The 26,858-nt window shown below is 54.7% G+C and overlaps 2 protein-coding genes across 25 annotated transcripts in view; one reads left to right on the top strand and one right to left on the bottom strand.

Annotated features, from left to right (window-relative positions):
* Nucleotides 1-19,988, top strand: part of KCNT1 (potassium sodium-activated channel subfamily T member 1) — a 72,760-nt gene extending 52,772 nt beyond the window's left edge. For 6 of the 20 annotated variants that reach the window (XM_083807779.1, XM_083807767.1, XM_083807764.1 and 3 more), the window contains 25 exons: nucleotides 262-318; nucleotides 633-681; nucleotides 842-901; nucleotides 1,491-1,565; nucleotides 1,746-1,829; nucleotides 2,274-2,368; nucleotides 3,058-3,595; nucleotides 4,099-4,235; nucleotides 4,541-4,604; nucleotides 4,693-4,801; nucleotides 5,165-5,273; nucleotides 5,996-6,145; nucleotides 6,304-6,542; nucleotides 7,459-7,675; nucleotides 8,142-8,247; nucleotides 8,327-8,499; nucleotides 8,735-8,806; nucleotides 9,119-9,253; nucleotides 9,459-9,570; nucleotides 9,975-10,260; nucleotides 10,653-10,781; nucleotides 11,057-11,077; nucleotides 11,920-12,199; nucleotides 16,167-16,251; nucleotides 16,360-19,988. In XM_083807779.1, coding sequence (XP_083663905.1) covers nucleotides 262-318; nucleotides 633-681; nucleotides 842-901; nucleotides 1,491-1,565; nucleotides 1,746-1,829; nucleotides 2,274-2,368; nucleotides 3,058-3,595; nucleotides 4,099-4,235; nucleotides 4,541-4,604; nucleotides 4,693-4,801; nucleotides 5,165-5,273; nucleotides 5,996-6,145; nucleotides 6,304-6,542; nucleotides 7,459-7,675; nucleotides 8,142-8,247; nucleotides 8,327-8,499; nucleotides 8,735-8,806; nucleotides 9,119-9,253; nucleotides 9,459-9,570; nucleotides 9,975-10,260; nucleotides 10,653-10,781; nucleotides 11,057-11,077; nucleotides 11,920-12,199; nucleotides 16,167-16,251; nucleotides 16,360-16,653 — 3,676 coding nt within the window. In that variant the 3' untranslated portion in view covers nucleotides 16,654-19,988. Of the gene's footprint in view, nucleotides 1-261; nucleotides 319-632; nucleotides 682-841; nucleotides 902-1,490; nucleotides 1,566-1,745; nucleotides 1,830-2,273; nucleotides 2,369-3,057; nucleotides 3,596-4,098; nucleotides 4,236-4,540; nucleotides 4,605-4,692; nucleotides 4,802-5,164; nucleotides 5,274-5,995; nucleotides 6,146-6,303; nucleotides 6,543-7,458; nucleotides 7,676-8,141; nucleotides 8,248-8,326; nucleotides 8,504-8,734; nucleotides 8,807-9,118; nucleotides 9,254-9,458; nucleotides 9,571-9,974; nucleotides 10,261-10,652; nucleotides 10,794-11,056; nucleotides 11,078-11,895; nucleotides 12,200-13,651; nucleotides 13,715-16,166; nucleotides 16,252-16,359 lie in introns of all 20 variants that reach the window. The other 14 variants (XM_083807766.1, XM_083807768.1, XM_083807775.1 and 11 more) reach the window with 11 other exon arrangements.
* A 4,453-nt stretch (nucleotides 19,989-24,441) lies between these two features.
* CAMSAP1 (calmodulin regulated spectrin associated protein 1) overlaps nucleotides 24,442-26,858 on the bottom strand; it is a 37,094-nt gene continuing 34,677 nt past the window's right edge. For all 5 annotated transcript variants that reach the window (XM_083807760.1, XM_083807759.1, XM_083807761.1 and 2 more), the window contains one exon: nucleotides 24,442-26,605. In XM_083807760.1, coding sequence (XP_083663886.1) covers nucleotides 26,303-26,605 — 303 coding nt within the window. In that variant the 3' untranslated portion in view covers nucleotides 24,442-26,302. The remainder of the gene's footprint in view (nucleotides 26,606-26,858) is intronic.

Below are 26,858 nucleotides of genomic sequence, written 5' to 3'. Positions count from 1 at the left end.
GGGCAGGGCGAGACCTCGGCATGGGAGCAGTGAAGTGTTCAACACTGCCGGAGCGAGTTAGGGTCCTGCAGAAATCACCAGAATGGGGACCAGAATGAGCCTGACCCCATAGGATGTTGTCCTAGGACCTCTCCCGGTGTCAGGACAGATTGGAGATGGCATCCCCTGAGCTGGGGAGCCAAAGCCCGCACCTCTTGTCCGTCCTTCTGTCCTTCCACTGTCCCACTGACGGCTCTCTCCTGGTTTATGTTTCTATTCCAGCTGGGAATGCGAAAAGCAGAACTACACGCTCTTCAACCAGTCCACGAAGATAAACTGGTGAGCTGTGGGATGCTCGCGGCGCTGGGTCTGGCTCTGCCGTGACAGCGGGGACGCAGGCGGTGGGCGCGGAGCCTCCCAGTGAGGAGCGGGCTGGGAAGGGCCTGGGGCTGCTGGTGGGACCGGAGCTGTGCTGGGAGGGCTCACAGGAGCTTGGGGACTGTCAGACCCGGCTTCAGGCTCTGCATGGAGCAACACCAGTAACGAGCCTGCCTTGGATGAAGTCAGAGATGGCCTCGGGTTGGCAGGCAGTGAGAAGTAAAAGCGCTGCTAATTAAGCTACGGTTCGGATCCATCTGGCATGTTCTTTGCAGGTCACATATCTTCTGGGTGGATAGAAAACTGCCACTGTGGGCTGTTCAGGTGAGTGGCCGGCCACGCAGAGGTAACGGTGCTGGGCGCCCGCCGACGCACCAGACGGGTGCAGGAAAAGGAGGCTGAGGCTGAGGTGTGCGGCAGCCACCGCCGCTGGGGGCGGCTGCAGGAGCGCACCCTGAGCAGCGCCTGCTGTCTGTCTCCGCAGGTCAGCATAGCTCTGATCAGCTTCCTGGAGACCATGCTGCTCATCTATCTCAGCTACAAGGTGAGCACCGCGCCGCGAGGTTGTGGTCACTGCGGCCGCTTGTCCTTCGTGTGCCCGTCCCGCTGCTGCCAGCGGGCACCGCCCCGGGGCACACCGGGGACGGGGGCGAGCTGGCTCCTTGAGCTGGCCAAGGGTAGGGACCTTAGCAAACGGCATCTCCTCGCAGTCCTCGGGAGAGTTTTTCATGGTTTTGTGTGGCTGGTGGAGATATTTCTCTGGCTCCGGCCCATCGGTGGCTGGTTCCTGGCCCTGGGGGCAGAAAAGGCTCAGCCCCGGCGTCCCCCACGTTGTTTGAGTCAGAGGTTTGTGTTCGTTGCTGCCTTCAGTCCTTACACGAAGCGTTGCTGACCCCAGCTTTTGTCAGGGACAGCCACCGACAGAGGTGCCACCCGCCTGGGAGAGAACCGGGCGTTTTGGGAAGTTTTGTCTGGCACCAGCACCGCGACTCGCAGGCAAAGCGCGGCATCACCCTGCCTGCGCTAGCGTCCTTCTCACATCTAGCAGGGACCTGGGCACTGGGAGCGTCTTAATTGGCCTTTGGCATACTTTCAAGCTTTTTAATTAGTTGTTGTTACTTTTGATTCCTCAGGGGAACATCTGGGAACAGATTTTCCGCATTTCTTTCATCCTCGAGATGATCAACACAGTGCCCTTCATTATCACGGTGTGTAGTCCCCGGGGTCACTTAAAGCAACTTTAACACATACTGCGGTTTTGGTGGTGAAATATAGAAAAGCAGGTGTCTGGCCAAGCAGCATTTAACGCTGGCAGTTATTTTTGGTAAAGAACTCGGTTGCTCTGAGTCCTTTGCAAGTCAGCCTGCGAGAAACTCTTGCTTTTCTAGATATTCTGGCCTCCTCTGCGGAATTTGTTCATCCCCGTTTTTCTGAACTGCTGGCTTGCCAAGTACGCCCTGGAAAACATGATAGTAAGTGACCAGCCGTGTCCCTGCTGGGCATCCTAGCTCCTCTGCCGTAGGAACTAAAAGCACATGAAGCTGTCCTGCCTGAGCCCTGGCAGCCGGCCGTGCCGCAACCCGGCATCAGGGTGCCCTGGGGCAGATTTGGGGCAGAGTTTCAGGTGCTGGGGTGAAGTTTGTGGGGTTGAGGCTTGGCCAGCCGCCTCCTGGTGAGGCTGGGCTGCGGATCGGGTCCCTTCGGTGCGTGAGCAGGGGATGCCCACCTGCTCTGCCTGCCCCCGGCCCCGTGGCACAGCCCGGCCCTGGGCCAAGCATCGTGGCTCTGCACAGAAGTGCCCAACCCTGCCGAGGATGGCACGTTTCTGGAGCCTGCAGGCAGCTGCAGGGGCTGTGGCTGTGCTCCTGCGGCCTCTCGGCTCGTGAGAGCTGCTGAGGCTCCTGTCCCGTCCCCAGAACGACCTGCACCGAGCCATCCAGCGGACCCAGTCAGCGATGTTCAACCAGGTGCTCATCCTGATCTGCACCCTGCTCTGTCTCGTTTTCACGGGGTGAGTGTCGCGCCTCGTGTCACCGAACCCCCGCCACCGCGCCTCTGAGCAGCTCGTTTGTAGGCCCAGCTAATTAACAGGGCCCTTACCCTGTGCTTGGCCAACAGCAGGGGCAGGTTTCCGAAAGGAGCCCTGCTCCGGGTGGGTGCTTAGCTCTGAATCAGGCTTCTGGAGCTTTCCTCCCGTCCCCTTGCTCTGCATTTGAAGCATATAATATCAATTCAGTTGCTGAGAGGAGAGGAAATGAAGCTTTTGGGCTCGTGAGTCTCTGACAGCGAAGGCAATCTTCTCAGATGAGCGGCTAATGCAATTTCTGAGCTCAGCGGGCTCCTCGCCTGCGGCACCTCCTGCCCGCTGTGGCCCCTGCGATGCTCAGTGCTGTCCGTGCTTTATCGCAATGTGTCCCCCAGCACCTCGGCTTCCCACCGTGGTTTTGATGAGCAGCCACGTCAAACTAACTCCTTAATCTGTTCGTGCCGTGAGCCGAATCCTTTTTATTGGTGCTGTAAATGCACTTCTGATGCAGGCAGCATATTGCAGGCAAATTTCCCCTGAGGACAGAAGTGGAAGTCACCTTCGAAGGCCCCCTGCTGCCTTCGCAGAGCAAAGGGCAGCGCCAGGCTGCAGGCAGGGAGCGCTGCTGTTTGCCTGGTGCGGGTGCCCGAGGGACCTGTGCTTTCTCCCTGCAGCACCTGCGGCATCCAGCATTTAGAAAGAGCAGGTGAGAAGCTCTCCCTCTTCAAGTCCTTCTACTTCTGCATCGTCACCTTTTCCACGGTGGGCTACGGAGACGTGACACCAAAGATCTGGCCTTCCCAGCTCCTCGTCGTCATCATGATCTGCGTCGCCCTGGTCGTGCTGCCGCTGCAGGTCAGAGCCGGGGCCGGGGAGGCAGGACACCGAGCCTGGGCTGGACACGGGGACGTTCCCCGCGTCCCCAGGGCTCTCCAGCTGCCCGCTGCCATCAGCCACCCCACGGACCGTGTCTGGGAGGCAGCAAAGCCCCCCGGCCTGCCTCCCCGCCCTGCTGCTCGGACATCAGCCCTCGGCTTTTGCTTGCAGTTCGAGGAGCTCGTGTACCTGTGGATGGAGCGGCAGAAGTCGGGAGGCAACTACAGCCGTCACCGGGCCCAGACGGAGAAGCACGTTGTGCTGTGCGTCAGCTCCCTCAAGATCGACCTCCTCATGGACTTCCTCAACGAGTTCTACGCCCACCCGCGCCTGCAGGTCAGGGCCGGGCCCGTGCCCGTGCTCACTGCTGCTGTGTTTTGCCCGTGCTGGGCTTCAGGGGTGCTGGGCATGGCCGGGCCGCACCGGCTGAGCCCGGCTCTTGTTTTGCCTGATCTGCCCTGGTTTTGTGGGCAGGCCTCTTACAGCTCTGTGTATGTGTGGGGAAGCCTGGGTGGACTTCTGTAAGGATGTCTCCAGTGGATGGAGTCTTACACAGGAACAGAGTGTGTAACTGCAAAACCCCGGGGGATTTACCTGACTGGAATATCCCCGCTTAATTAGTGATCTCCTAGCATATGACTGCGCCTTTCCGTTTCCATGGGGCGCCAGCACTGCAGAGCTGCTTCAGATTGGCATTTCCTTTGCAAAACTCACCTACACTTCATTACCAATGCTCAGCCTTCATTCCATACATTCAGTTTTAAAACTCCTGCTCACTTCTGTCTTCAGGCGTGCGGGACGCCAGCCCACAAGGTGACACGAGCCTCTCTCTCTTTCAGGACTACTACGTGGTGATACTGTGCCCCACGGAGATGGATATCCAGGTGCGGCGGGTCCTGCAGATCCCGCTGTGGTCGCAGCGGGTCATCTACCTCCAGGGCTCCGCGCTGAAGGACCAGGACCTCATGAGAGCCAAGTGAGCAGCGGGACAGGGGGATTGCAGGCAGCCACGGGGGGGTACTGGGCTGGGGCTGAAACGCTGCTGCCGGGGACGCTCGGCTGCTGCCTGTGCTGCCCACTAATCCCTAAACATGAAATACTCCTCGGGGGGATGCAGGACGGCTGCAAGCACTGTGTAATTCAGCCACACGCGTCCCCAGCAGTGCCACTGGCTGGGTGACGATGGCCACGCTGACATCTCTGCGGGCGCCCCGGGTGGTGCCTGCAGGCTCCCGGCGTGGCCGGGCTGGGTGGTGCACGGGCGCTGCTCTCTGTTTGCAGGATGGACAACGGAGAAGCCTGCTTCATCCTCAGCAGCCGAAACGAGGTGGACCGCACGGCGGCGGTAAGCTGCTTTGTAGTTCGTCCTAGCCACGGAAGCTTTGGGGGAAATAAGCTGCCAGGAGCTAGCCCGTGCTTTGCTCTTCTGTTAGGACCACCAGACCATCCTGAGAGCCTGGGCTGTGAAAGATTTTGCTCCAAATTGCCCTCTCTATGTTCAGATCTTAAAGCCGGAGAACAAGTTTCACGTGAAGTTTGCCGGTGAGTCTGCGGGGCTGTCCTCCATGAGCTGGAGGAACAGCTTTTTCGGACCAGCTGATGCTTCCAGGGGGGAGCCCATGTCCTCAGAGCCCACAAGGGGCAGGTTTGCAGACCAGGGGTTCAAAGGAGCGGAGGGAGGTGCCTGTATGGAGGGAGGGCCGTGGGTTCCCATCCCGTCTACAGGGCCAGCATGTTCCCCTGTCCCCTTCCGCCACCACAGTGTGCTTTTCAGACCCCGACACCTCTCTGCCCTCCTCAGCACGGCACAAGGCACCGTGAGCTGCTTGGGTTTGCACCCCGAGACCCCCGGGTGATGCAAGCAGAGGCAGCCGGTGCCCTGACGGCCCCTCCGCTTCCTTGCAGATCACGTCGTCTGCGAGGAGGAGTGCAAGTACGCCATGCTGGCACTCAACTGCGTCTGCCCCGCCACCTCCACGCTCATCACGCTGCTGGTGCACACCTCCCGAGGCCAGTGAGTGCTGCCCATGTGGGGTGGGGGGACCGGGCACCCACGGCACAGGCAGCGCCGTGTCTGCACCCCCGGGGCTCCTGTCTTGGCAAAATACCACCCGAGTCGCAGCCCGGAGTCTTCTTCTTCCAGCCAGAGATTAGTGGTGGGAGGTACTGGGGGCACTGCCTTCGGCGGCAGCCCCGGGGCGCACAGCCTGGTTGTTCCTGTGCAGATTGCCTTGCTGGAGGCCAGGAGTAAAACATCTTGTTTGTACCGAGCTGATCCCGCTGGCAGGAAGCTTGATTTACAAACCGCAAGGCTGGAGCCTGCAGGTTGTTTTGCGGGTTTGTATAAAGTGCAGCTGGAAGCAGCTAGGTGGGCCCTGGCGCGGGCCCCTTGCCCCTTAGCAGAGCCAGGACTTGCTGTGCTTTGTTAAAGTGAAATCAAAGAGTTACAAAACATCCTTCCCAGAGCTTCTCGCCCCATGCTCTGAGCTGTTTGCCAACACTGGCTCTCAGCCCTGCCTCCGCCGCTCCCCTGGGAGCCCTCATTAAATAAAAAGGCACTTAAAGTCAGAGATCTAAATGAGCTCAGCCTCAGCCTGGAAGCGCTGACAGCTCATCACCGCCACCTCCCTGCTGTTGGACCGGGTGGCAGCCTCAGCACCCCTGGGTGCTCCCGCAGAGCAGGATGGCGCTGTGCCGGCTGCGGCCCCGTCCCGGCACGCGGCTCTGTGCTTGCAGGGAGGGCCAGGAGTCCCCAGAGCAGTGGCAGAGGATGTACGGGCGCTGCTCAGGCAATGAGGTCTACCACATCCGCATGGGCGACAGCAAGTTCTTCATGGAGTACGAGGGGAAAAGCTTCACCTACGCCGCCTTCCACGCGCACAAGAAGTGAGGACTGGGGGGTGGCAGGCAGAGCTGGGGTCAGGGACAAGGTGCTGGGAGCAGCACCGGGGCTGGAGGGTGCTTTGAGGTCCCTTCTGCAGGGACGAGGCCCTTGGAGAGGCTTTTCTCTGGCTTTGAATGCCCGCACCACGCTCCCATCACAGGTACGGCGTCTGCCTGATCGGCATCCGGAGGGAGGAGAACAAGAGCATCCTGCTGAACCCCGGCCCGCGGCACATCATGGCTGCGTCCGACACCTGCTTCTACATCAACATCACCAAGGAGGAGAACTCTGCCTTCATCTTCAAGCAGGAGGAGAAGCAGAAGAAGAAGGGCTTTGCGGGCAGGGGCACCTACGACGGCCCCTCCCGCCTGCCCGTGCACAGCATCATCGCCAGCATGGGTGAGTCCACGGGGCCCCCTTCTCCACCCCCTCCCAGATCACCCCACCAGCAAAATACACACAGGTCCCTGCTCCTAGCATCCTGGGTGCTCTCAGCAAGCCCAAAAAAAAATCACCATTAGAGCTTGTGATACCCATTACCATTAAGGATATTTGTCTGCAGAAATCCCCCACGTCCTGGCTGGAAGAATGAATGCTGTTGGCCTCCTCTTAAATCATGTTTATGATTCACAACCCGATGAGCAGCGTGGTTTGCTCTGCAGCGAGTGGTGCAGTTTCTCAAATAAAAAAATGCCATGAGTCATTGCTCCCAGCCTGCAGCTGGGAAGACCAAGTTGTGGGGTTGTCCGGAGAGGCTGCGCTGCAATAGCACATTGTACTTCAGGCAAATAATTTATGCATTTATATTCATGAGCAGCAATTTGCGTGATTATCCCACAGCAAGCCACAGAGCGCTTTGCTGAGCAGCGCTCGTCAATGTTCTCGTTAGGTGGCTTGTTCGCAGAGGGACTTTTTCAGAAAGTGCAATGAGAGAGAAATTGCCCAAGTGCGAGCGGGCCCAGCCCCACGGCTACTGGGGGAGGAGGGCACCCAGCCCCGTGCTTGGCTTGCTGTGGAGCTCCCGGCTTTCACACCCATCTGAAAGTAACTATTTGGTGAAGATTCAGATGACAGCCTTGGCTGGGGTTTCCAACTGAGGCCAAAACCTTGATGGCCATGATTAATAATCCATAAATACATCTGGTTTTTAGGAGGTGCTGGAGCATGGGGGCATCCAGCTTCTCTGGTTCACCTTGAAGGTCTTGGGTGGGCGGGGTGCGTGGTCCCCCCAGGGCTGACGGGCTCAATGCTGTGCTGTCTCAGCTCCTTCCCCTCCTCATAGAGCGCGCTGTGCTTCCTTCCCCGCCGCGTCCAGGTACAGTGGCCATGGACCTGCAGAACACCGAGTGCCGCCCCGCCAACAGCAGCAAGCTGGCGCTGCCGGCGGAGAACGGCTCGGGCAACCGCCGGCCCAGCATCGCGCCCGTCCTCGAGCTGGCCGACACCTCGTCCCTGCTGCCCTGCGACCTGCTCAGCGACCAGTCGGAAGACGAGATGACGCAGTCGGACGAGGAGGGCTCGGCAGTGGTGGAGTGAGTTGCCCGCATTCGGTCGCGCCATCCCTCATTGCAGAGAGGCACAGACGCTTTTTAATTTGTGCCCATCTTTAAATGAAAATTGCTGCTTGTGGTTTGATCAGAAATGCACGTTACGAGTTGTTAACCAAAACCAAATCTAAAAATGGGCCTGGAGGTCTTTGCTTCTTTGTATGGCTTAGCGTCCCCCTCCTCTCCTGGAGTTCACTGTCCTGTCTCCCTTGAGCCATGCTTGCTGCTCCTACCTGCTGTGTTCTCTGCCTGTGCTGGGAACATTGCCTATTTGCAATCTCAGGACCCTTTGCAAAACAAAAATCGTTCCTAAGTATGTGTCTTTTTGGACATTCCTATCTGATGCAGGAGAGTTTTGCAAAACATTTGCCAGTGATGTGTATGAGTCCTGGGTCTATAACTCTAAAGGTTTTTCCAAGTGTCTGAGTGCTGCAATTTTTCTCTGCTGCAGGTACGTGAAAGGCTACCCACCGAACTCCCCCTACATCGGGAGCTCCCCAACCCTGTGCCACCTTTTACCCGAGAAGGCCCCGTTCTGCTGCCTGAGGCTGGACAAGGTGAGTGGCAGCGCTGGGGCTGAGGTGGGTGATGGCCGGGGGCTGCCACGGGTCCCCGAGCTGCCTCCCCTCCCCGCAGGGCTGCAAGCACAACAGCTTCGAAGACGCCAAGGCCTATGGGTTTAAGAACAAGCTGATCATCGTGTCGGCAGAGACCGCTGGCAACGGACTGTATAACTTCATTGTCCCCCTTCGTGCGTACTACCGGTCCCGCAAAGAGTTAAACCCGATTGTGTTGCTTCTGGACAACAAGCAAGTACTTCTCCGCAGATGCTTTCCATTGCACCGAGCCCTTCCCTGTAATACCTGGGGCATTTCACACCGCGTGGGGACCGGGCAGTGGGGCAGGGGAGGCAGCGGCACTGCCAGGGTGCCCCTCGGCCGGCGGTGGGGACACCGCTGTGCACGGTGCTGTGCGCGGTGCTGTGCGCGGCCCCTTACTCCATGCAGCTGCTGACCCCCTTGCTTTCTGTTGCTCTCCCTGCAGGCCAGAGCACCACTTTCTGGAAGCCATCTGCTGTTTCCCCATGGTTTACTACATGGAAGGCACGATCGATAAGTAGGTGTTTCTGCCCGTGGCCGTTGTTAATGGCATTGCTGTCTAAAGGCACTGCATTTACCCAGTCCTGACACCTGCATGCTGGGGGGGAAGATGTGCTCCCAGCCCCTCACCCTCCCGTCCCATGGGTCGGGTGCCTCAGAGCCGACCCCGCCGTGGGTTTCTCGGGTTGTGGAGCAACCGGTAGCTGGGTTGTGGCCGGTAGCTGGGTGCTGGTGGCGAGGAGGCGGCTGGGTGCGCGTCGCAGCGCGCTGCCTCCCTGTGTCCTTCCCAAGGGCTGACCCCGCGCTCTTCTCTTTGGGGACTGCCCAGCCTGGACAGCTTGCTGCAGTGCGGCATCATCTACGCCGACAACCTGGTGGTGGTGGACAAGGAGAGCACGATGAGCGCGGAGGAGGACTACATGGCCGATGCCAAGACGATCGTCAACGTCCAGACCATGTTCAGGTTGGGGGGGGCAGCCACGGCCGAGCCCAGGGGGTACAGGTGCTGCGGGGAGAGGTCACAGCGGCGCTGGGAAGACACAAATCTCTCCCACTATTTCTGATCTCAGAAGGGCATGGGGGAGGTTTGGGTTTTCCTCGGGCTGTACGTGCGGGCAGTCCCCCGCTTCTGAGGCGGCCGCTGGACCTCAGGTCTCTTCCCATCGCAGGCTCTTTCCCAGCCTCAGCATCATCACGGAGCTGACCCACCCCTCCAACATGAGGTTCATGCAGTTCAGAGCGAAGGACAGTTACTCGTTAGCCCTTTCCAAGCTAGAAAAGGTAAGGGAAAGGCTTTGCTTCCTGGGAAGGCAGTGCTGGGTGCAGGGATGCTGAGCAGTGGCTCTGACTGCAGCGCAGTGACTGTGCTGAGGTCTTCTGGCAAGGGGGAAATGCCCCTAAACCACACACTGAGGCACATCAAAGCACCACATCCAGCCCGTGTCCAAAAAAAAAAACAAACCGGTGATGATGTCTCACACGTTTCCATGGAGAAAATCCCTCTTTCACCCAGTATGAGGGATGCTTCCCCGCCTCCCTGCTGGCACCTCCGGAGTCACTCAGCTGGTGTCCTCCCATTCGCACTGCGCGTGGGGGAGGCCGTGGGGTTTTGCTTCTCTAAATGCCCCGGGAGGACGGGAACAAAATCGCACCGAGGGCGCTCCCCAGACCCCTTCTGCTTCCAGAAAGAGCGCGAGAACGGCTCCAACCTGGCCTTCATGTTCCGCCTGCCCTTCGCGGCCGGCCGGGTCTTCAGCATCAGCATGCTGGACACGCTGCTCTACCAGGTGAGCGCCGCGGGAGCCCGGCGGCGGGGGGCAGCGCGTCCCCCTGCGAGTGCCCCTGCAAACCTTTTCCCCGCCTTCCTGCCCAAACGTCTCCCCGCAGTCGTTCGTGAAGGACTACATGATCACCATCACCAGGCTGCTGCTGGGCCTCGACACCACGCCGGGCTCCGGCTACCTCTGCGCGGTAGGCGCCAAGGCTGCGCGTGCGGGCATGGGGGGGTCCCCTTCTGGGGGAGCGGGGTGGGGGGCAAAATGGAGCAAAAAGGGGCAGCTCATCGCTCCCAGCATCGCGTGTGGGCAATCTCAGGGCTCCCAGAGCCCCGAAGTCATACAACCACAGGATCATTCAGGTTGGAATGGACCCGTAAGATCCCCAAGTCCAACCACCTCCTAACACTGCCATGTCCACCTCTGAGCCACGTCCCAAGCCCCACAGCCGTACGTCCTCCTTTCGGACGGGAGCTGCCCCTGATCTTTTTGGGGCTTCCTTTAGGGTCTGGGACTGCTGTGCCTGGGGGAAGCCCAGACGCAGCCCCAGGCGCTGACGGCGGTCGCTGTTTGTGCTCTGCTGCTCAGATGAAGATCACGGAGGACGACCTGTGGATCCGGACGTACGGCCGCCTCTTCCAGAAGCTCTGCTCCTCCAGCGCGGAGATTCCCATCGGCATCTACCGCACGGAGTCGCACATGTTCGCCACCTCCGAGGCAAGGGGCAGCGTGTGCAGGAAGGGGCTGGGGGTGTTCCCGGCCCCATCCACAACTTGGGGGCGTTTTCTGGCTCCTGGGGCCAGCTCGGTGCAAATGCTCCTATCTAAAAGAGAAGCATCTCAAAGAGGTGCCTGCAGGCGAGCAGGGGTGGCCTTTATCAGCAATCCAGCACGTCATGTCATTAAATTCCCAGGGGCCAGGGGATGCTGCACAGTGGGGATGCCCATTTCCTGTGCTGACCCGTCTTTCCCCTCTTTTTTCCCCAATTGCAGCCCCACGACATCAGAGCGCAGGTGAGTACCGTTTGCTCCCAGTCTTTGGGCGCTAGGTCGGTGGTGGGGAATTCCCTTGGGATTATCAGCTCCTCTGCCAGGCCCCCCGCAGCATGGGCGCTGCTCCGTGGGCAATGTTGGGGCTGGTTTGTGTGCACCTGGAGCCCTCCCCTCGCCTTGAGCCCCTCCTGCGGCTCCGGCACGGCCCCGGCAGCCGGGAGGTGTAATTACACAGCACGGGGAGCAGGAGCGAGCCTGGCCCCACTGTGAATACCTTTGGTTTTGAGCTTTGTAGAAGCAGCTGCAGGGAGCTGGATGCTGACATTTAATTAAATACGATCCTGTTCGTTCTTAGAGGTGCTTTAATCCACTTTATTCGAAAATTAGTGCTTACCAGCGGGGCTTTCTGTGTCAGATGTGGCAGCGCATCTGCTGCAAGATGTCGGAGAGGAAGACGAGGGCAATTCTGCCACTTGGGCAGCCAAGAGAGAATTGTGCTAGTGGAGATTAGCTAGCAGGCACCCATTATGCCCCATGGCCGGTGGTGTTCTGGAGTGCTTACCCCACACCTGCTGCCCGTGCAGCTTTAGCAGCACCGAGATGATGTGCTGGAGGAGCATGGAGGTGGGATCCCAGCCCACCGGAGACGTCCTACCCTGTCAAGAGACAGGACTGGCTCTTCTTGCATGGCCAGGGTGCTAAGAAGCAGCCGTTCCCGAGGCAGGCTCCGTCCCGAGGACGGGTCCCGTGGTGTGGGGTGGGCCGGGAGGCAGCAGCCCCCGCACGTGCCCCTGGGTGCTCCGTCACCCTGCTCCCCCCGTCACCTGCCGGGCTTCCAGTCACAGATCTCCATCAATGTTGAGGACTGCGAGGACACGAAGGACGTGAAGGAGCACTGGGGCATCAAGACGAGCCACCACAGGAACTCGTGCTCCAGCGACCAGTCCGAGCACCCGCTGCTGCGGCGCAAGAGCATGCAGTGGGCGCGCCGGCTGAGCAGGAAGGGCAACAAGCACTCCAGCAAGACGGCCGAGTGGATCAGCCAGCAGCGGCTCAGCCTGTACCGGCGCTCGGAGAGGCAGGAGCTGTCGGAGCTCGTCAAAAACCGCATGAAGCACCTGGGCCTGCCCACCACCGGGTACGGTAAGTGCCGCTCGGTCGCGCTTCCCTGCAGCAACGCGCCCCGTGGGCTCCGCAGGTAACTCCAGCGTGCCCGAGCCCCATGGATGATGCCGGGGCCCGTCTCCATTTGCAGTCCTGTCCCTTGGGGTGGGCGCACTTCTGGTCAGCTGCCAGCCCTCCTCCTGCACGCCCTGCGCTGCTCCGGGCGGTGACCACCATTCCCAGGACAGCCCCGGCGGGGATCTGAGCCTGCGGATGGATGGGGGGTCACTGGGCAGCCTGTAACACAGAGCCCAGGTTGGCTCAGCGTTTGGCCCGGCAGAAATGGCGTTAAGGAGACACCAAACCCACTGCCCTTAAATCAGCAAAACCCGAGAGTCCCGCCCCGTAGCGCCACAGGGAGAAGTGACCCCCGGTGGGCTGGTGCAGGGCCCCGGTGTCGGTGTTGGCTCCTCACCCTTCACCAAGCGTCCGCAGAGGGGGTTTCGGTAGCGGCAGGGCCGAGGGCTTTGCTTCATTGCGTGTGACCGCAGTGTGTGTCGCTGTGCGTGCGGCTTCGTGGTGTCGTCAGCGCGCAGGGTCCCTCTGTGCAGCCGCCTTCCTCGTGGGGTCTGCCGCCCAGCGCCGCTGCTGGAGCCTGTCTGCCTCCCCGGGCGGGTCCCCGGCCCCCGGTCCCGACGAAGCCCTCACCCCGCGGCTTTCTTGGTTCGTTTCGTCCTCTCTTTCCTTCGAGCCATCCTGTGCTGCTGCCTGTCTGCTCCATGCTGGACGAGCTTCCATCGCCACGGCCAGGCCCCCGTGCACGGCGCCGACCCGGGGCCCCCCCCGGGGTTTTGCTGCCCGCCGCTGGCTGATCCTTGCAGCCCGCAGGCGAAGTGAATGACTGTGGGGCTCTGCAGCGCTGGGTGCTGGGCACTGGGTGCTGGGCACTGGGTGCTGAGCGCTGGGCGCCTCCCCACCCCAGGGCTGCTGGACACGGGGCGTGCGGGAGCAGTGGGGACAGGGCCGCGTGCAGCTCGCAGCGTAGCGTTCGCCTCTCTGTGTCCCTAAGTGGTCCCCGGAGCTCCTGCGGCTCATCCCGGGAGCCTCCCAGCTCCCTTCGGCTCTGCTTCAGGGCCTGCAGCGCGGCTGATGGCACTCGCTGCCTGGAACGCTGCTGCAGGCGGGCAGCTCCACGCAGCTCCAGCACCCCCGGCCCCGCAGAGAGCACGGCAGGGAAGGGCCGTCGGTGGGGATGGAAAGCTCCCCGGCCACCCCGGGACAGCGCAGGGACACGACGTGTCGCCTGCCAGCCTGGACGCCGTGGCGTTTTTGGAAGAACACCTTGCTGTGCCTGCTCTCCCCTGCCTTGGTCTTTTGCTCATTTAATTGCTGAAGTGCAGGAGCTCGTCTCTAATATTTGCCGAATCATGGCTTGCTGACCTCTCTCTCTCTCTCTGTTTATGTCTGTGCCTTTCCCTGTATGTTCTGTAGAGGATGTAGCAAATTTAACAGCCAGTGATGTGATGAATCGGGTAAACCTGGGATATTTGCAAGGTAATGCTCTTTCCCTGGGAGTCACGCGTGACTCACGGCGTACAGCGTCCAACAAGATCATGCCAGCTAAGCCCAATCCACACCCTTGCCGTTTTTCACCTTAGATATTCGAGCCTTTCACACGCTCATTTGTTGGGTGGAGGTGGAAAACCAAAGACCGTCCTGCAGCTGCGGGGCAGACGCAAGGCTCTGTGGAGTCAGGAGACAAAGAGCACAATTTCCCTAGCCGAATTCGTGCAAGGAAGTCACAGCCCGCAGCTGTCATTAACAGCCACCTCCTTGCATTGCTCTGCAAGTTGGCGTTGATCTGTAAAGCCAGAGGCATTTCTAGGAGGGGATTTTGGGCTCCTGGTGGGCAAACCAGCGCCATGTGCGCTGGGGATGGAGCGGGACGGCAGAGTGCGGCCGCTCGCCTCCGTGCTGCCTGCATCTCGCTGTGAGCTCCATGGCTCTGTAGGGTTTGGAAAGCCCTGCTTCATCCCAGGTTTGTGTTTGGGAGAACACCGTGTTTGGCAGCCCACAGGTCCCAGCAGTCCCCCCAGGCCCAGCTCGGGGCTGGGAGGGAAGGGTCGCGGGGCAGCCGTGTGGGCCCAGCCCTGCTGTGGGCGGCTCGGCACTCGGCTCTCGTGCTCGGGTCTCGTGCTCGGCACACGGCTTCGTGCGGCGGGGCTCGGGAGAGCCTAGAGGTCAGCCACAGCCCAACCGATCCATATTTTAGGCTTCGCTAGCCCATGCTTAAGGTGAAAAGTTGGCATTTTCCTATCAACCGCGTCCATCACCAGAGAACCAGCCCAGCCGTGGCTCATGGAAGCCCCGCTCCAACTCGGTATATTGCCAGCTGCTCTGCGGAGCTCAGACCTCGCTGCTTTTCCCCCCCCCTCCCTCGGCAGCGTTTTGGCTCCGTGAGCCGCGCTGCGGGGTCCTGGCACCGGGAGCCCACCGGGAGCCACCCCCACCAGCACCCGTCTGCAGCGGGCGCATCGCTAGCGTGGGAGCAGGAGCTGCAGATCCCCCCTACCCCCCAAAAAAAAAACCTACCTGAGGGTGCCGATGGGCCGAGCCCTGCCTGGGTGCAAGGGACACTGTGGCAATATACATGGTGGGTTTGGCAGCGCTGCATGGGGGGGGGGGGGGGAAGGAAAAGGTGCTTCCATGGCGCAGGAGAACCTGCGGTGCCCTGGGGACCCCCGTCACGGCGCACCCCGCGGGTCCCGAGCTCTGTGTGCGCCCCAGCATCGCCATTCCCCGTCCCCGCCTCGCTGTAAGGCTGGGCACTGGGACGGCCGAGGGCTCTCAGCGGTGGTGGGACCGATGAGAGCAGCAAAGGTGGCCCCTGGGGAGGGGATGAGCAGCAAAAAGCAGGAAGGGGGGCAGGGAGGGGGTCCATGCACAGACCCTTCCCACATCCCCCTGCCCGCCCTGTGCCGGAGGTTGCAGCCTGGACCCAAGCTGCTCCTCACCCACCGTGCACCACCGAGCACGCGCCCCATGGAGCTCGATGTGTCCCAATGCCCCCCCCCCCAGTGCTGCTCGGGGGGGTGGGGTGGGGGGGGTCACGCAGAGCCACCCGTGCCGGCGTCCCGGTGAGCAGCCTTGCAGCGAGCCCGTGTCCCGCCGCGCTCATCCCGCCACCCCCGCGCCCGTCTGTCCCCCGCCATCCCCTTCGTCCTGTCCATCGCACGCCCTCGCTGTGCTCCCGCTGCTACTTGTGTCCCCTGCCCCTCCCTGGTGCCTGCTCCCCCCCCCCCCCCCATGATCTTGTTTGGTAGCGAAGGGCCCCGCGTGCTCGGGCAGGCGTCGCGGCGGCTCCGTGCCTTAGGGCCGTCCCCAAAGGGCATCGGTGGCTGGGAGGCGCCACGGCAGCGGTGTCCCCCGGGCAGGAGCAGGGAGCGATGGCTGAGCGTAGCGCTCTTGCTGGAGGGTGATAAATTCAGCAGTGCGGCGAGGGAAGGAGGTGGCAAACCGTTGTCGCGGCCCTGGGGCTGGGGGTGGAGGGGGGGGGGGGGGTTGAGGTGCCCTGAGCAGGTGCTTGGAGGCGTTGCGCTGTACTTAACGCGGCAAAACTAACGTCTTTCCTTCTTTTGCACTAAAACAAGGTAAGACACCTTTACTTATTCCTTTTGGGGGGGATTTTTAAGCGAAGAGTCTGCGAGTCCCCTGGCTGGGGAGTGGCTGCGGGGCACGGGAGGAGGTGGTGTCAGTGTTCCTGGTGCTCGCCGGGCGCAGTGGCACGGCCCCGCAAAGGGACCCACGTGCTGTCGTGGGGACCGGCTGTGACCCCGCTGGGCTGGGGATGCTGCAGGGGGCTGTGGGAGCCGGGGCTGTCAGGTTGTCCTCTGGGGTGTCCATTGGGATGTCCGCTGGGGCATCCATCGGGGCGCCCGTTGGCACGGCCACCAGGGCACGGTGCCGGCCCCGCTCGCCCTCACCATCCCCTTCCCTCCCCTGGCAGACGAGATGAACGACCACCAGAACACCTTGTCCTACGTCCTGATCAATCCTCCCCCGGACACGCGGCTGGAGCTCAACGACATCGTGTAGGTGCCACCCACCAACCCCCCAGGCCAACCCCCAAATTGGGGGGGGGGTCTCCACGCACGGGGCTGAGGTGCAGCCCTGCAGCGTGCCCGGTTTCTGCCCCGCAGGTACCTGATCCGCTCGGACCCGCTGGCGCACGTGGCCAACGACGGGCACAGCCGCAAGAGCAGCTGCAGCAACAAGCTGGGCCCCTGCAACCCCGAGACGCGGGACGAGACCCAGCTCTGAGCACAGCCCCGGGGCCCGGGGGCGAAGGGAAAGGAAGGGAAGGGAAGGAAAGAAGGAAGGAAGGAAGGCTGCTGCCCCGCGCTGGAGCCGGGCAATGCCCAGCCTGGCTGAGAAACGCCCCGGAGGGACGGGACAGACGGCCAGCTGGCAGTCACCCGCGTGGGTGTTTTTAACATTTTCTATGAATACCGCAACTAGTGAGAACGTCTTCGCTGGTGCTGGTGGGATGTGTCTGAAACCACAACTGAGGCTGCTCAGCAGGAGGATGCAGGTCGTTCGCAATTTTTGGGGCACCGCTGATACAAGAGAAGCCACCCTGTGCTCACCCTGCTCCTCTTTTGCCAGACATCCCCGAGGGATACCCAAAATGTGGCTTTTTCACCCCAGCGTTCCCCCTGTCGGCTTGCTGGGTGCTGCCGGGAGCTGCGCGGAGGCGCTGGGGAGGACGGGGCAGGTCGTTGCAGCCCCCTGCAGCGCCCTGGCGGCATCTCCAGAAACCAAACCACACCAAAAAGACAAAAACGGACCCAAAGCCGTGCCAGACGTCTGCCACGGGCCTTGTCGCACGTGCCCAGGCGTAGCCAAACCCTGGCTGCAGCGGCTGCCACGCCGGGTGTCGCGGTGGCTCTTGGCAGGGCGCGCGATGCTGGCACCGGCCACTGCTCCTGGGGCTCAGCACCAAAGGCACCGAGGGCAGGGATGTGTCCCCATGCTGCCCCTTCCCCTCGCCCCCCCCCCTTCCCAGGTCCTCGCAGTGCTGTTTGTAACCAGACCCCGCATGCCAGCGGCTCCTGCCCGCGGTGGCGGTGCGTGGACGCACGGCCCGGCCTCGCCGCGGCACCGCGCTGCCGCCCGCCCGCCCCGGCTGAGCGGCACAGACCTCTGCAGCAGAACACGAGATGTATTTTCCATCTATTTTTGCACACTTTACAATGTCGACGTGTAAAGGTTTTCTTTGACTGCCAAGTAAAATACCGAGCTGGTAACTTTATATACTTTTACATTCATATGTTAAAACTTAAATGTGATTTTTTTTTTTTAATTTTTTTTTTTTTGGATGAGAAGCCTGTAAAGCACAATGTGGCCGTGCCATCCCGGCAGCATCCCAGTCGCTGCCAGGCGGGTGGGCTTTTGCCGTTACCATCTGCCAGTCCTTCTCCATGACACACAATAAAAGCTGTTTACAAAAAAAAACCTGTTAAAAACTGCGGCACCTCGCAAAGTGGGTTGAGCCAGGCCAGACCTTTGTGGCACCTGAAAAAGGAGGAAAATTCCAGCCCTGTGGAAGCTGTTAGAGGCCTTTGGGAGGAGGAAAAAAAAAAAAAAAAAGGCCAGCTGGTAGTCAGTAGGGCTTCTGCATGCTGATGGTTGGACAGGCTCTGGGCTTGGTCTTGTTGTAATCCTAATTTTTGCCGGTTTGCTGGCCACGAGGCCCTGCACGACCTGCAGCCAGGCAGCCCTGCCCCTTCCCCTGCGCTTAGACATGGGCACAAACAGAACCATTTCCGATGCTTTTTACTTTTTTTTTTTTATTTGTTTGTTTGTTTTTAACTATTTTTTTTTATCTTGTTGGCTCTGGCAGACACACGTTTTATTTATTTCCGTTTGTACCTTGTCATGCCAAAAAATCTGAAAAAGGTTTTTGCAGGCAGAACGGCAAGAGCAGCTGGGGGGGGACAGAAGCGCGAGGGGGGGGGGCTGCGCCACGTGAGCCTCGCGACGCTCTGCCACCGCCAGAAGCGGTGCGGTTGGGTGAGCCTAGGGAAGAGCCCCAAGAGTTTCCAGCCCTGCTTAGCCCCTGGGGACAGCAGAGCAAAGCAGAGCTACGGAACCAAAACTCGGCGTGGGTGATGCGATGCTCCACGTGCCGACCCCCTCGAAGGGCCCGTCCTGTGTCCGGCTGCGGTGTGCGCGGGGCCAAACGCCTCCGGTCGGCTCAGCGGAGCTATGTGGGGCACCCACAGCCCCACGGCCCCAGGTTCAGCCACGTCAACCCTCCTTAAACCCTCCTAGCACGGCGGGGGAGGCTGCAGGGGCTTCGTGAGCGTGCCGAGACAGCCGCCCTCGCTGTGCCTGCGTGCCACCAATGCTTCTGTTTAATGTATAAATACGTGTATTTAAAGAGAAAAAGCTGCGTGTATAAATCCTACTCATTTTGCATACGTTATTTCTATGGTGTAAATTTATAGCTGACATTCTAATGGGATGTTTAAAAAAAAAAATAAATCCTGTAGATACTTACCTGTGGTCAATGCAAGTCTAAGAACAAATGTTTAATTTTTTTCTAATTCTTTAGACTCGGTTACAATACTAATGTAAAAACAGGAATATTTATTTTTGTAACGGTCCTGGAAACACTGATGCATCAAAAAGAGTTGTTTCTGCTTATAAAAGGGCTGTCGTAGAGGGGCAAGCGCTGACAAAGTCGCACTCTTCAGTGGGGTTTGCGTGCTCTGGTGTGCGGCGGGTGCTGCAGAAGCAGCAAGAAGCAGGAGGTAGGGTGCACGGTGTGATGGCATGCCAGTTTTGCTTAAACCCAGTGGCTAAGCCATAACTCACCACGATACAAATATATATATATATATATGTATATATATATATATACATGATAAATATATATATATATATATATAAAAAATCAGGTGGTTATTCTCATTTTTTTTTCCAGTTTACCTAGCAAAAAAAATGGCTTAACTATTCATGACCACGTGCCGAGGGATCAGCCCGGGAACAGCCAGCCCAGTCCCTGCAGGTTGTCACAGGTGGCACAGTTTTGGATAAAGGCCAGCTGGAAACGATAACCAAACGCAGAGCAGGTGCTGTGGGCTTTACCCCCACCTGGGGTGTCAGAAAGCAATCCTAAATCCTGGGGCCACCCGGGGTCCCTGGAGCAGCGCGGGCACCCCAGAGCGCGTGCAGCTCGGCCCTCCTGCAGCTTCTGTGGGAGAGGAAATGCCCTGCTATTGCTCCCAGTGTTAGGGAATAAACTTAGGAAAATGTAGCTTTCTAAAGGAAATATTTGTGCTTTGACGCGGACACAAAAGGCCCTGGGAACACAGAAATAGGCGAGAGCCGGGTGGGTGCGGTATTTCAGGTTTACTGGCAAACAACCCCGTTGCATGTTACACGTCCACTAACAGCTTCATCCTCTAAATATGGACTAAATCCATATATCGTGCATTAAAGCAAAACCAAGTATTCAAACAAATGTTAGGATATATTTATCTCCCGTTAACCCCCTTTCTACTTCAGCCTATATAAACATGTTTTTATTTCCCGAGTGAGGGACCTGTCATCTCTCAAGGTCAGCTCGTGCATGGGTTTTTATCAGCCACGGCAGATAAAAATCACTTCTTTCCCTCTCTGAGACCTAATTTTGTGACATGTTCTTCTGGGATGCACTGTAGACAGCCAACTGGAGATGTTTTTGTACAATTATTGTGAAGATGCTTCACATTTCTGTAAAGACAAATTAAAATAAAAGAGCTGCATGCAGCAACAATAGAAAGTGCTGTCCTGCCTGGTGGTTTCAGATTATTATTTTTTTAAGACATTCTAGAAAAATACTGCAAAAATTACAATATATTTATTTGCTACTACAGGGAAAGACACAAATACTGAAGGTAATTTGAGGATTAACAAACATGTACAAAGGAGAAATTCAGCGAAGCCATCAAGTCACCCTGTTGTAAACTCTTCCTGGTCAAGGAGGAAAGCAGCACTGCAGCTCCCTGTTAAAATTATATCTTAATTGTTGTCTTTAAACAAAAAGTTGGTGAAATGGCTTCCAGTACAGCTGCACTGTGACGGTCACAACCAGCAGAGGAGCCGGTGCCCGGGGTTGTTTCCACCAGCACCAAAGCAGCCCAGGCTGCTCCGGAAAGCTGCTGAGCAATCCCATGGGGGTGGTGTCCTGGGGGGGGCCCACTTTGCTCCCCGTTGTTCCAGCTGGGAAGCAACAGCAGCCAGGCAGAGCTGCGTTTTGAAGGACTGCAGATCACGCAGAAGCTTCCAACTTCATCGCTTCTGCCCTTTCCAGCAGGGGGTGGGAGCTCTCCCGAGCACCGCGCTCCTCGGCCTGCCCGGAGCTCTCGTCTCAGCAATTCCTCGCCTCGCTTCACGTCCCACAGCAACAGGCACAGAAGGAGAAGAAGAGGAAACAATACCGCCAAGTAACCAAAATTAATTTTAAAACTTTGCCATAGTTGAGAAAAATTAGTTTAACACTGAAAACTTCTTTCAGACAGGAAAAATCTAGAGCACTAAAATATACATTAGAAAGAAACAGTAATGGTAATGTTATCAAGAAGCAAAAAAGCAAACTAAAACCATGAAAGCTATTTCACTTTAGTGTAAATTCAGTTTTAATAGAGGTATTCCCTGAAAGACATACATCCAAAGGAAATAAGTTCGCTCTTCAGTAAGATTTTCATGTAATGCTGTGCTAATTCTAGGGTTTTTCTAAGCTTCAAACCATTCTTTCAAGGGGCTCATTTGAATTTAACAAATGCTGTATATTGAATTTTTAATCATCCCTGCTGCATACATCAGTTTAAAAAGCTTTCCCCAGAGTTTTTGTCCCCCTATTATAATAAATGTTATTTCTGAACAAGTTCAGAGAATTTATTAGACGTTACTGTGTAAGCCAGTATTTCAGCACCAAGATGTAATTTGAAAGTTGATTTATTTTAGAACAAACAAGGGACATTCTCTGAATTGCGATCCAAAGAAAACAGCAAAATTTCAGATGCGGCACGTGCAAGGTACGCACATTTTATTACATGTGCGTTCCTCTTGCAACTCACAAAATCCGGGTCCCGTTCTCGCTGCACTTCTTGTATATTTGCCCTGAGAGTTTGCCTGAGATAAAGCCTGGATGCCATGCGCTTCTGTCAGACAGCAAGTCGAGGCTCACTGTTTCCATCTTGGAGTTTCTGAAGCCCACGACAGAGGTGGATTTAATTGGGATTAAATTGCCTTCGTGTTGTGAGCGCTGACGGCTGCCTGTGGAGCCCCTCGTAGGATCTGTCACATCCACGCACCTGGGTGCTGCAAGAATGTGTTAAAACTAAAGCCAGGATCAGAATCGCCAGCCACAGAAAATTTAGGTCTCGTAACAAATAGGTAACACAAGAAAAAAATTAAAGGTAATTAAAGGTGAGATGAATTCAACTTTTTTCTCCCGTTTTTAATACTCATTCTTCATAAATATATACATATATATATATATATGTATGATTCAACAAAAGAACATCTGATCGATGAAAGAGAGAACAAGAATTCAGTTCTTTTGGCTTTAATGTACCGAAAGATGCATTTTTAGACCTCTAAAAAAAATATACTCGTCAACCACAGGAATAGCTCAAATTATTTCAAAGCGTCCTGAAGAGCGTTATATAAAAGTCTTCAGGAGCACACGCAAAACACCTCCCCCACAGAACACCTCACAGATGTCTCAGTTCTGCACAGCAGTAGAACGGGTACGAAATCAGTCCCCCAAAACCCCTCTTTGCACCTCACTGCCGAGTGGTTTCCTTTGAGTGCCCCGGAGCAGCAGCTCCATCTCAGCTCCTGGAGTTCAGGCACTGCCTGCCGCCTTGCCCGCTAAATCCCCCGCAGGCGTTTGGGGACACTTAGTGCCGTTTAGTACCTGGCAGCTTCTCCCCACCATCGCCTTCTTCAATCACACTGGGACACCCCAACCACCCACGCCTTGCTGAACTGCTAAAAAAAATGAACGTAAAACTCTAAATAACAGAGGTGCTTAATTAGGTAAGCGTAGCATGAATAGCAGCTTCATACATAGCCATGATGAGAGATTGGTTATACTAATTTAAGGTGGAGGAAATAAGAGCCCAGGTGTGATCCTGGTGTCAGGAGGTACGCTGGATCCCCAACCCCAAGGGCAGCAGGTTGGGAGTGAAGACGCCGCATCTTGGTCGCTGGGTTTGTTTAAGGGGTGCTGGTAGGGGATTGTTGAGTGTTTTGTGCTGCCACTTGGGTCAGAGGTGAATGGAAAACTCAGGTCCTGAGAACTCATTCACGTTTCTCTGCCCTTCCTCTCTCCCCAAAGCAGTGGTGGCAGTAGTGACAACTCCCAAGGGAGGAGCGGTTTGGGTACCCCTATCTCCCTAATGTAACAGGGAGGAAAGGCAGGTTTATTTTTGTGTGTGCAACCTTCCTAATAATACAGCATAGTGTTGAACCGTAGAAAGGTTTTCAAGACAAGCAAATATTTTCAAAGCTTGGATTATTCTTGCTTGAACCAGGGCGCATGATGAAGATGAGACACAGACACATTAACCACAAAAGCAAAACAGTACCCGTAAATAAATACACAGCACACTGAAGTATGAAAGTTTGAGAAAAAGAAATTGCACTTAAAAGCACTTTAAAGATGTACATTCTTGTATTTATTACAAAGAAACAAGCAAGAAATTGAGAGAGGTCAAAAGACAGATCCACATTGATGCTGCTCGGTGCTGATTACCTAGCTCAGAGGCAATGCAGCAAGGGAGCTGCAGCCCCTTCCATGGAGTGCTACAGAAGTCTCTGAAGATTCAGGGAAACAAGCCCCTTGCTTTCAGGAAGCTATTGCAATTTATTTCCCTTCTGTCAGGAGGCAGAAGCTGGTACCGCAGCTACATCCCAGCTCCCGTCCTCCCCTCCTGCCAAAGCTCCTGGGAAGGAGTTCAGTCATTTAAAGTTTTGGTCATTTAAAGTGAAGCATTACAAGTGATTTCACTAGAAACAATGAGAAACCCTATATATTCAGAATTTGTTAAACTTGACATAAAAAATGCTAACAAAGATAGTCATGGTCCTGCACTCACATTTTACCCCAGCCTGACACTGAACACATTTGACATTTATAGCCACAGATTGTGCAAAACGTTTTTAAGTCTATGAATTGTTCTCCCTTCTACAAAGCAGGGCCTGTTTGCCTACACAAAGCTACGGGTTCCCTACATTGCTCTGCACGCACACCCACGAAGTCAAGGTTATATCCTTTGCAAACAAGCTTCCTGCCTTTTGGACTGAATTAATGCACCACGTTCCTTACCAAGCTATTAAGGATTAACACTTTTTGGTAACTATGCTCTGCAGACTACGTAAGTGTCAGACAATTCCATCTCTTCTCTCCTTCCCCTGTGATCCTCGGAACTAGACGCTGCCTACAGATGAAGCGCTCCCAGCTCCTCTCCCTCTCCAAGCAGACGTTGCCTCCTGTTGCTCCCAGTAGTAAACGAAACCACACTGCAGCAGGGAGAGTAAGGACATGACCTAGCACAACGAGACCCAGGACACTGGAGGTGCCACAACCTTTTTGTAGTCCAGTCCTTTCTACAGGCAGCAAGATTTCAGTCTGCATGAAATACAGAAGACTGAAAAAAATAATGTTAAATTTTTTTTGAAAAACTACGAAACTATTTTTGTATGAAAAAAGTCAGTTACAGAAAATTATTTCTACATTGGAAAAATTATAGCTTTGAGAATGAAAACTTGATTTTTGTGCAACATATCTAGATGCATTATGATGCTTAAATCGCCTGCTTATTCAGGCAACCTGCCTATAAAAATCACAAGCAAGGTAACACCGAGAAGTCTGGCAAAATACATTCCCTTGGTGCTTCTAAAGTTCTGGCACTACCTGAATACTGAAGAGATCAAAGAAAACCTACCAGCCAGATTCAAGAGCCTGAGGACTGATGAAATAAAAACATAAAAAGACTACTAAATAAATTTCCAATTTTCCAAAAGCCTTTTGGTCAAATTCTTGCACATTTCAATCAAGGTCAGGAGAACGAAGCTCTCGTTTATGACAAGTTATTGGAGCTACTTGCAGGTGAAGCTTTCTAAGAGCGTAACTAAACACAGAATAGCACATCTTTAAAGCATGTTAGTTCTTTGACGGGATGAAGTGTCACAACAACAAAGGTACACGTGAAATAAAAAGGAAATCAGTTAATGATTTTTATTAAATTTCAGTGCTTTCATAAAATAAATATGGTATATAATATCAAACAGTGAGAAATAAAGCACAAGCATGAAAAGCATGGTAACAAAAGTTACACACACGATGGTGTTTAATACTTAGCACTTTAGAAACCATAAAGCCTTTAATTATTTACAAGCAGCAAACTATCTAACATAATTTACAAAGTTGCAGCAGCCTAGTCAAGAAGTACTGGAAGGGGAAAAAATGGAGAGACCGCAATGGAAGACCTTCACTTTGCTCTATCTAGTTAGTTAGCACTTTATTACGTACCCTATTTTCTCCTTATGTACATAACTCGTTGCAACTTCCATTACTCTCTAGGTTTAATAATTACACTGTATTGTATTTTAGAGCTCAGTTCATCTCTAGGATTGGTGTAGTGCCTTCTGCACCGAACAGGTATTTTCAAGTAACACTTCAAATAAAAGTAAACATGTGCAAACCAAAGTTACGAACCTCCATGACCCTCAGGTAGCAGTGTCCAACCGGATGGAGCAGCCGCACGTTAGCAGATTAAGTTATGAAATAGCTACAGAAAGCTACTCAGAAGTCCAGCCCGGGCAAAAAATGGAAATGGGAGTTTTTCTTTTTAAATGGAACTGAACTGCAAATATACCCTGTTACCACAGACAAAAATTTAATCTGCTGAAACACAAAGATCTTTAAGGTCATAACTCAAGATTTAATATTTCAACATGAAAAGAAATCCAAGCCATTCGACTTATTTGGGCTTCTGAAACAAATGCAAATGTCTCTGTTTAAAAATTGCTTTTAAATGAGAAAAACAAATCAATAATATATTAATATATCACCCAAAATAAAAAACATACACACTCTTCATTTTAGAGCATGCTGCTCATTCAGAAGAAAGACAGGACAAAGAAAGTAGAATTACATTTCATGATGTAATAAAAACATTAAAATTTGTGATCATTAAGTGCACCATCGTACAGGATTAGCGTGCTCAGAGTGGAAATGTTCTATACCTACCAGAATCCATTTTTATTAAAGCAAACAAATCTTTAGGACACTACCTGAAACTGAAATCGATAACAACTGTGCTCCATTCAGCTTGCCTCAAGTTTCAGTCAGGCATGTTCCAGCCAGTAGCACCTGTATGCCTCTTCATGATTGTATTCCAGAAATCTTTAAATTTGCAAACAATTTTTTTTTATTTTTTTATTTCTAAAAAAAGACTGGCTTTTGCAATCCTTGCAATGCTTATCCTAAACAGATACTGCAAGTAAAACTGTTCTGAGCAGCACAAGTTGGGGCTTTTTTCAGAAATCTGAGAGCTGGACTTACGTTGGCAGTAGATACAGTACAACAATTTGATGTATTAAACAGTTCCTCAAAAGGGTCTGAAAGGAAGATTTCCCTAAAGACTGTTTAAAAAACCAAACCAAACCCAAAACACTTCACCCAAGATCTGTTCAATCTTCTACTGAAGTTCAGAGCTTGCCAACTTTAAGAATGACAGGAAGGAGGAGGGAATGAGGCGGAGAGGAAACAGAACTAAATTCCCAATTTGTACCGATGAAAAGCTTCAAGTAAAAGGAAATCCACTTGTTAAAGATCTTGCTACATGCACAGTCCCTCATCAGTTGAAAGCCACAGTAGTTAGCATTGGGTGTAACAGCAGATTTATCATTTGTAAAAAACACCGACAATGTTCCTTCATTCTTAATAACTTGCATCCATGGTTTCTGTTTAGAAGCTTCTTAAAAAATGTTTATGGTTCTGCACATTTCATACCAAACTGTAGGGAAATGTCTTCATTTGCTGCAATCCCACTCAGCAATCTTCTCCCCAAGAGCTCAGTGTCATTTACGAGTCTGAGTCTTCTTTGGCACTGCAGGTCGCTTGGCTTGCCACAAGTGGTTATGAATAGTAAGAGCATCCACACTGACAGACATGGTTTTGGCTGGAATTACATTAAACTGTTTTCTATCTGAACTGTATTTATAAAGTTTGTCAATCATTTTCTTGGTGATGCTCTTTGGCCCTGTTCCAGTCAGCTTGTAGATTTCTTCAGTGTCAGGATAGTAGCAATAAAGTGCTCTGAACTGGCAGCCAGCATCACGGAACAAAATGATGTAGTGGTTGGCATCGCATTTTTCAAGTTCCTGCATTAAAAATAAATAAGCAAACATACACACAAGATTGTTCAGTGAAAAATCTCACCTTATGCCCAGCTTTCAGCTTTCACATATAGATAAATAAGTGTTAAAGTATTTTTGAAACACTAGACAAGTTACTGACAACATTTCTCATTTCACAGGTACGTTTTGGGAAATGGTATTCACTGCAGTGCATCAGTAGGATTACAAAGGGAGTATTGCGGACAAAATTTACTGTGAGCGCATTGATGATTTTATA

Source organism: Anser anser (genome assembly GCF_964211835.1).
Source record: "Anser anser genome assembly, chromosome: 21".
Lineage (NCBI taxonomy): Eukaryota > Metazoa > Chordata > Aves > Anseriformes > Anatidae > Anser > Anser anser.
Note: the sequence above shows the minus strand (reverse complement) of the source record. Positions and strands in the feature narration are given on the sequence as shown.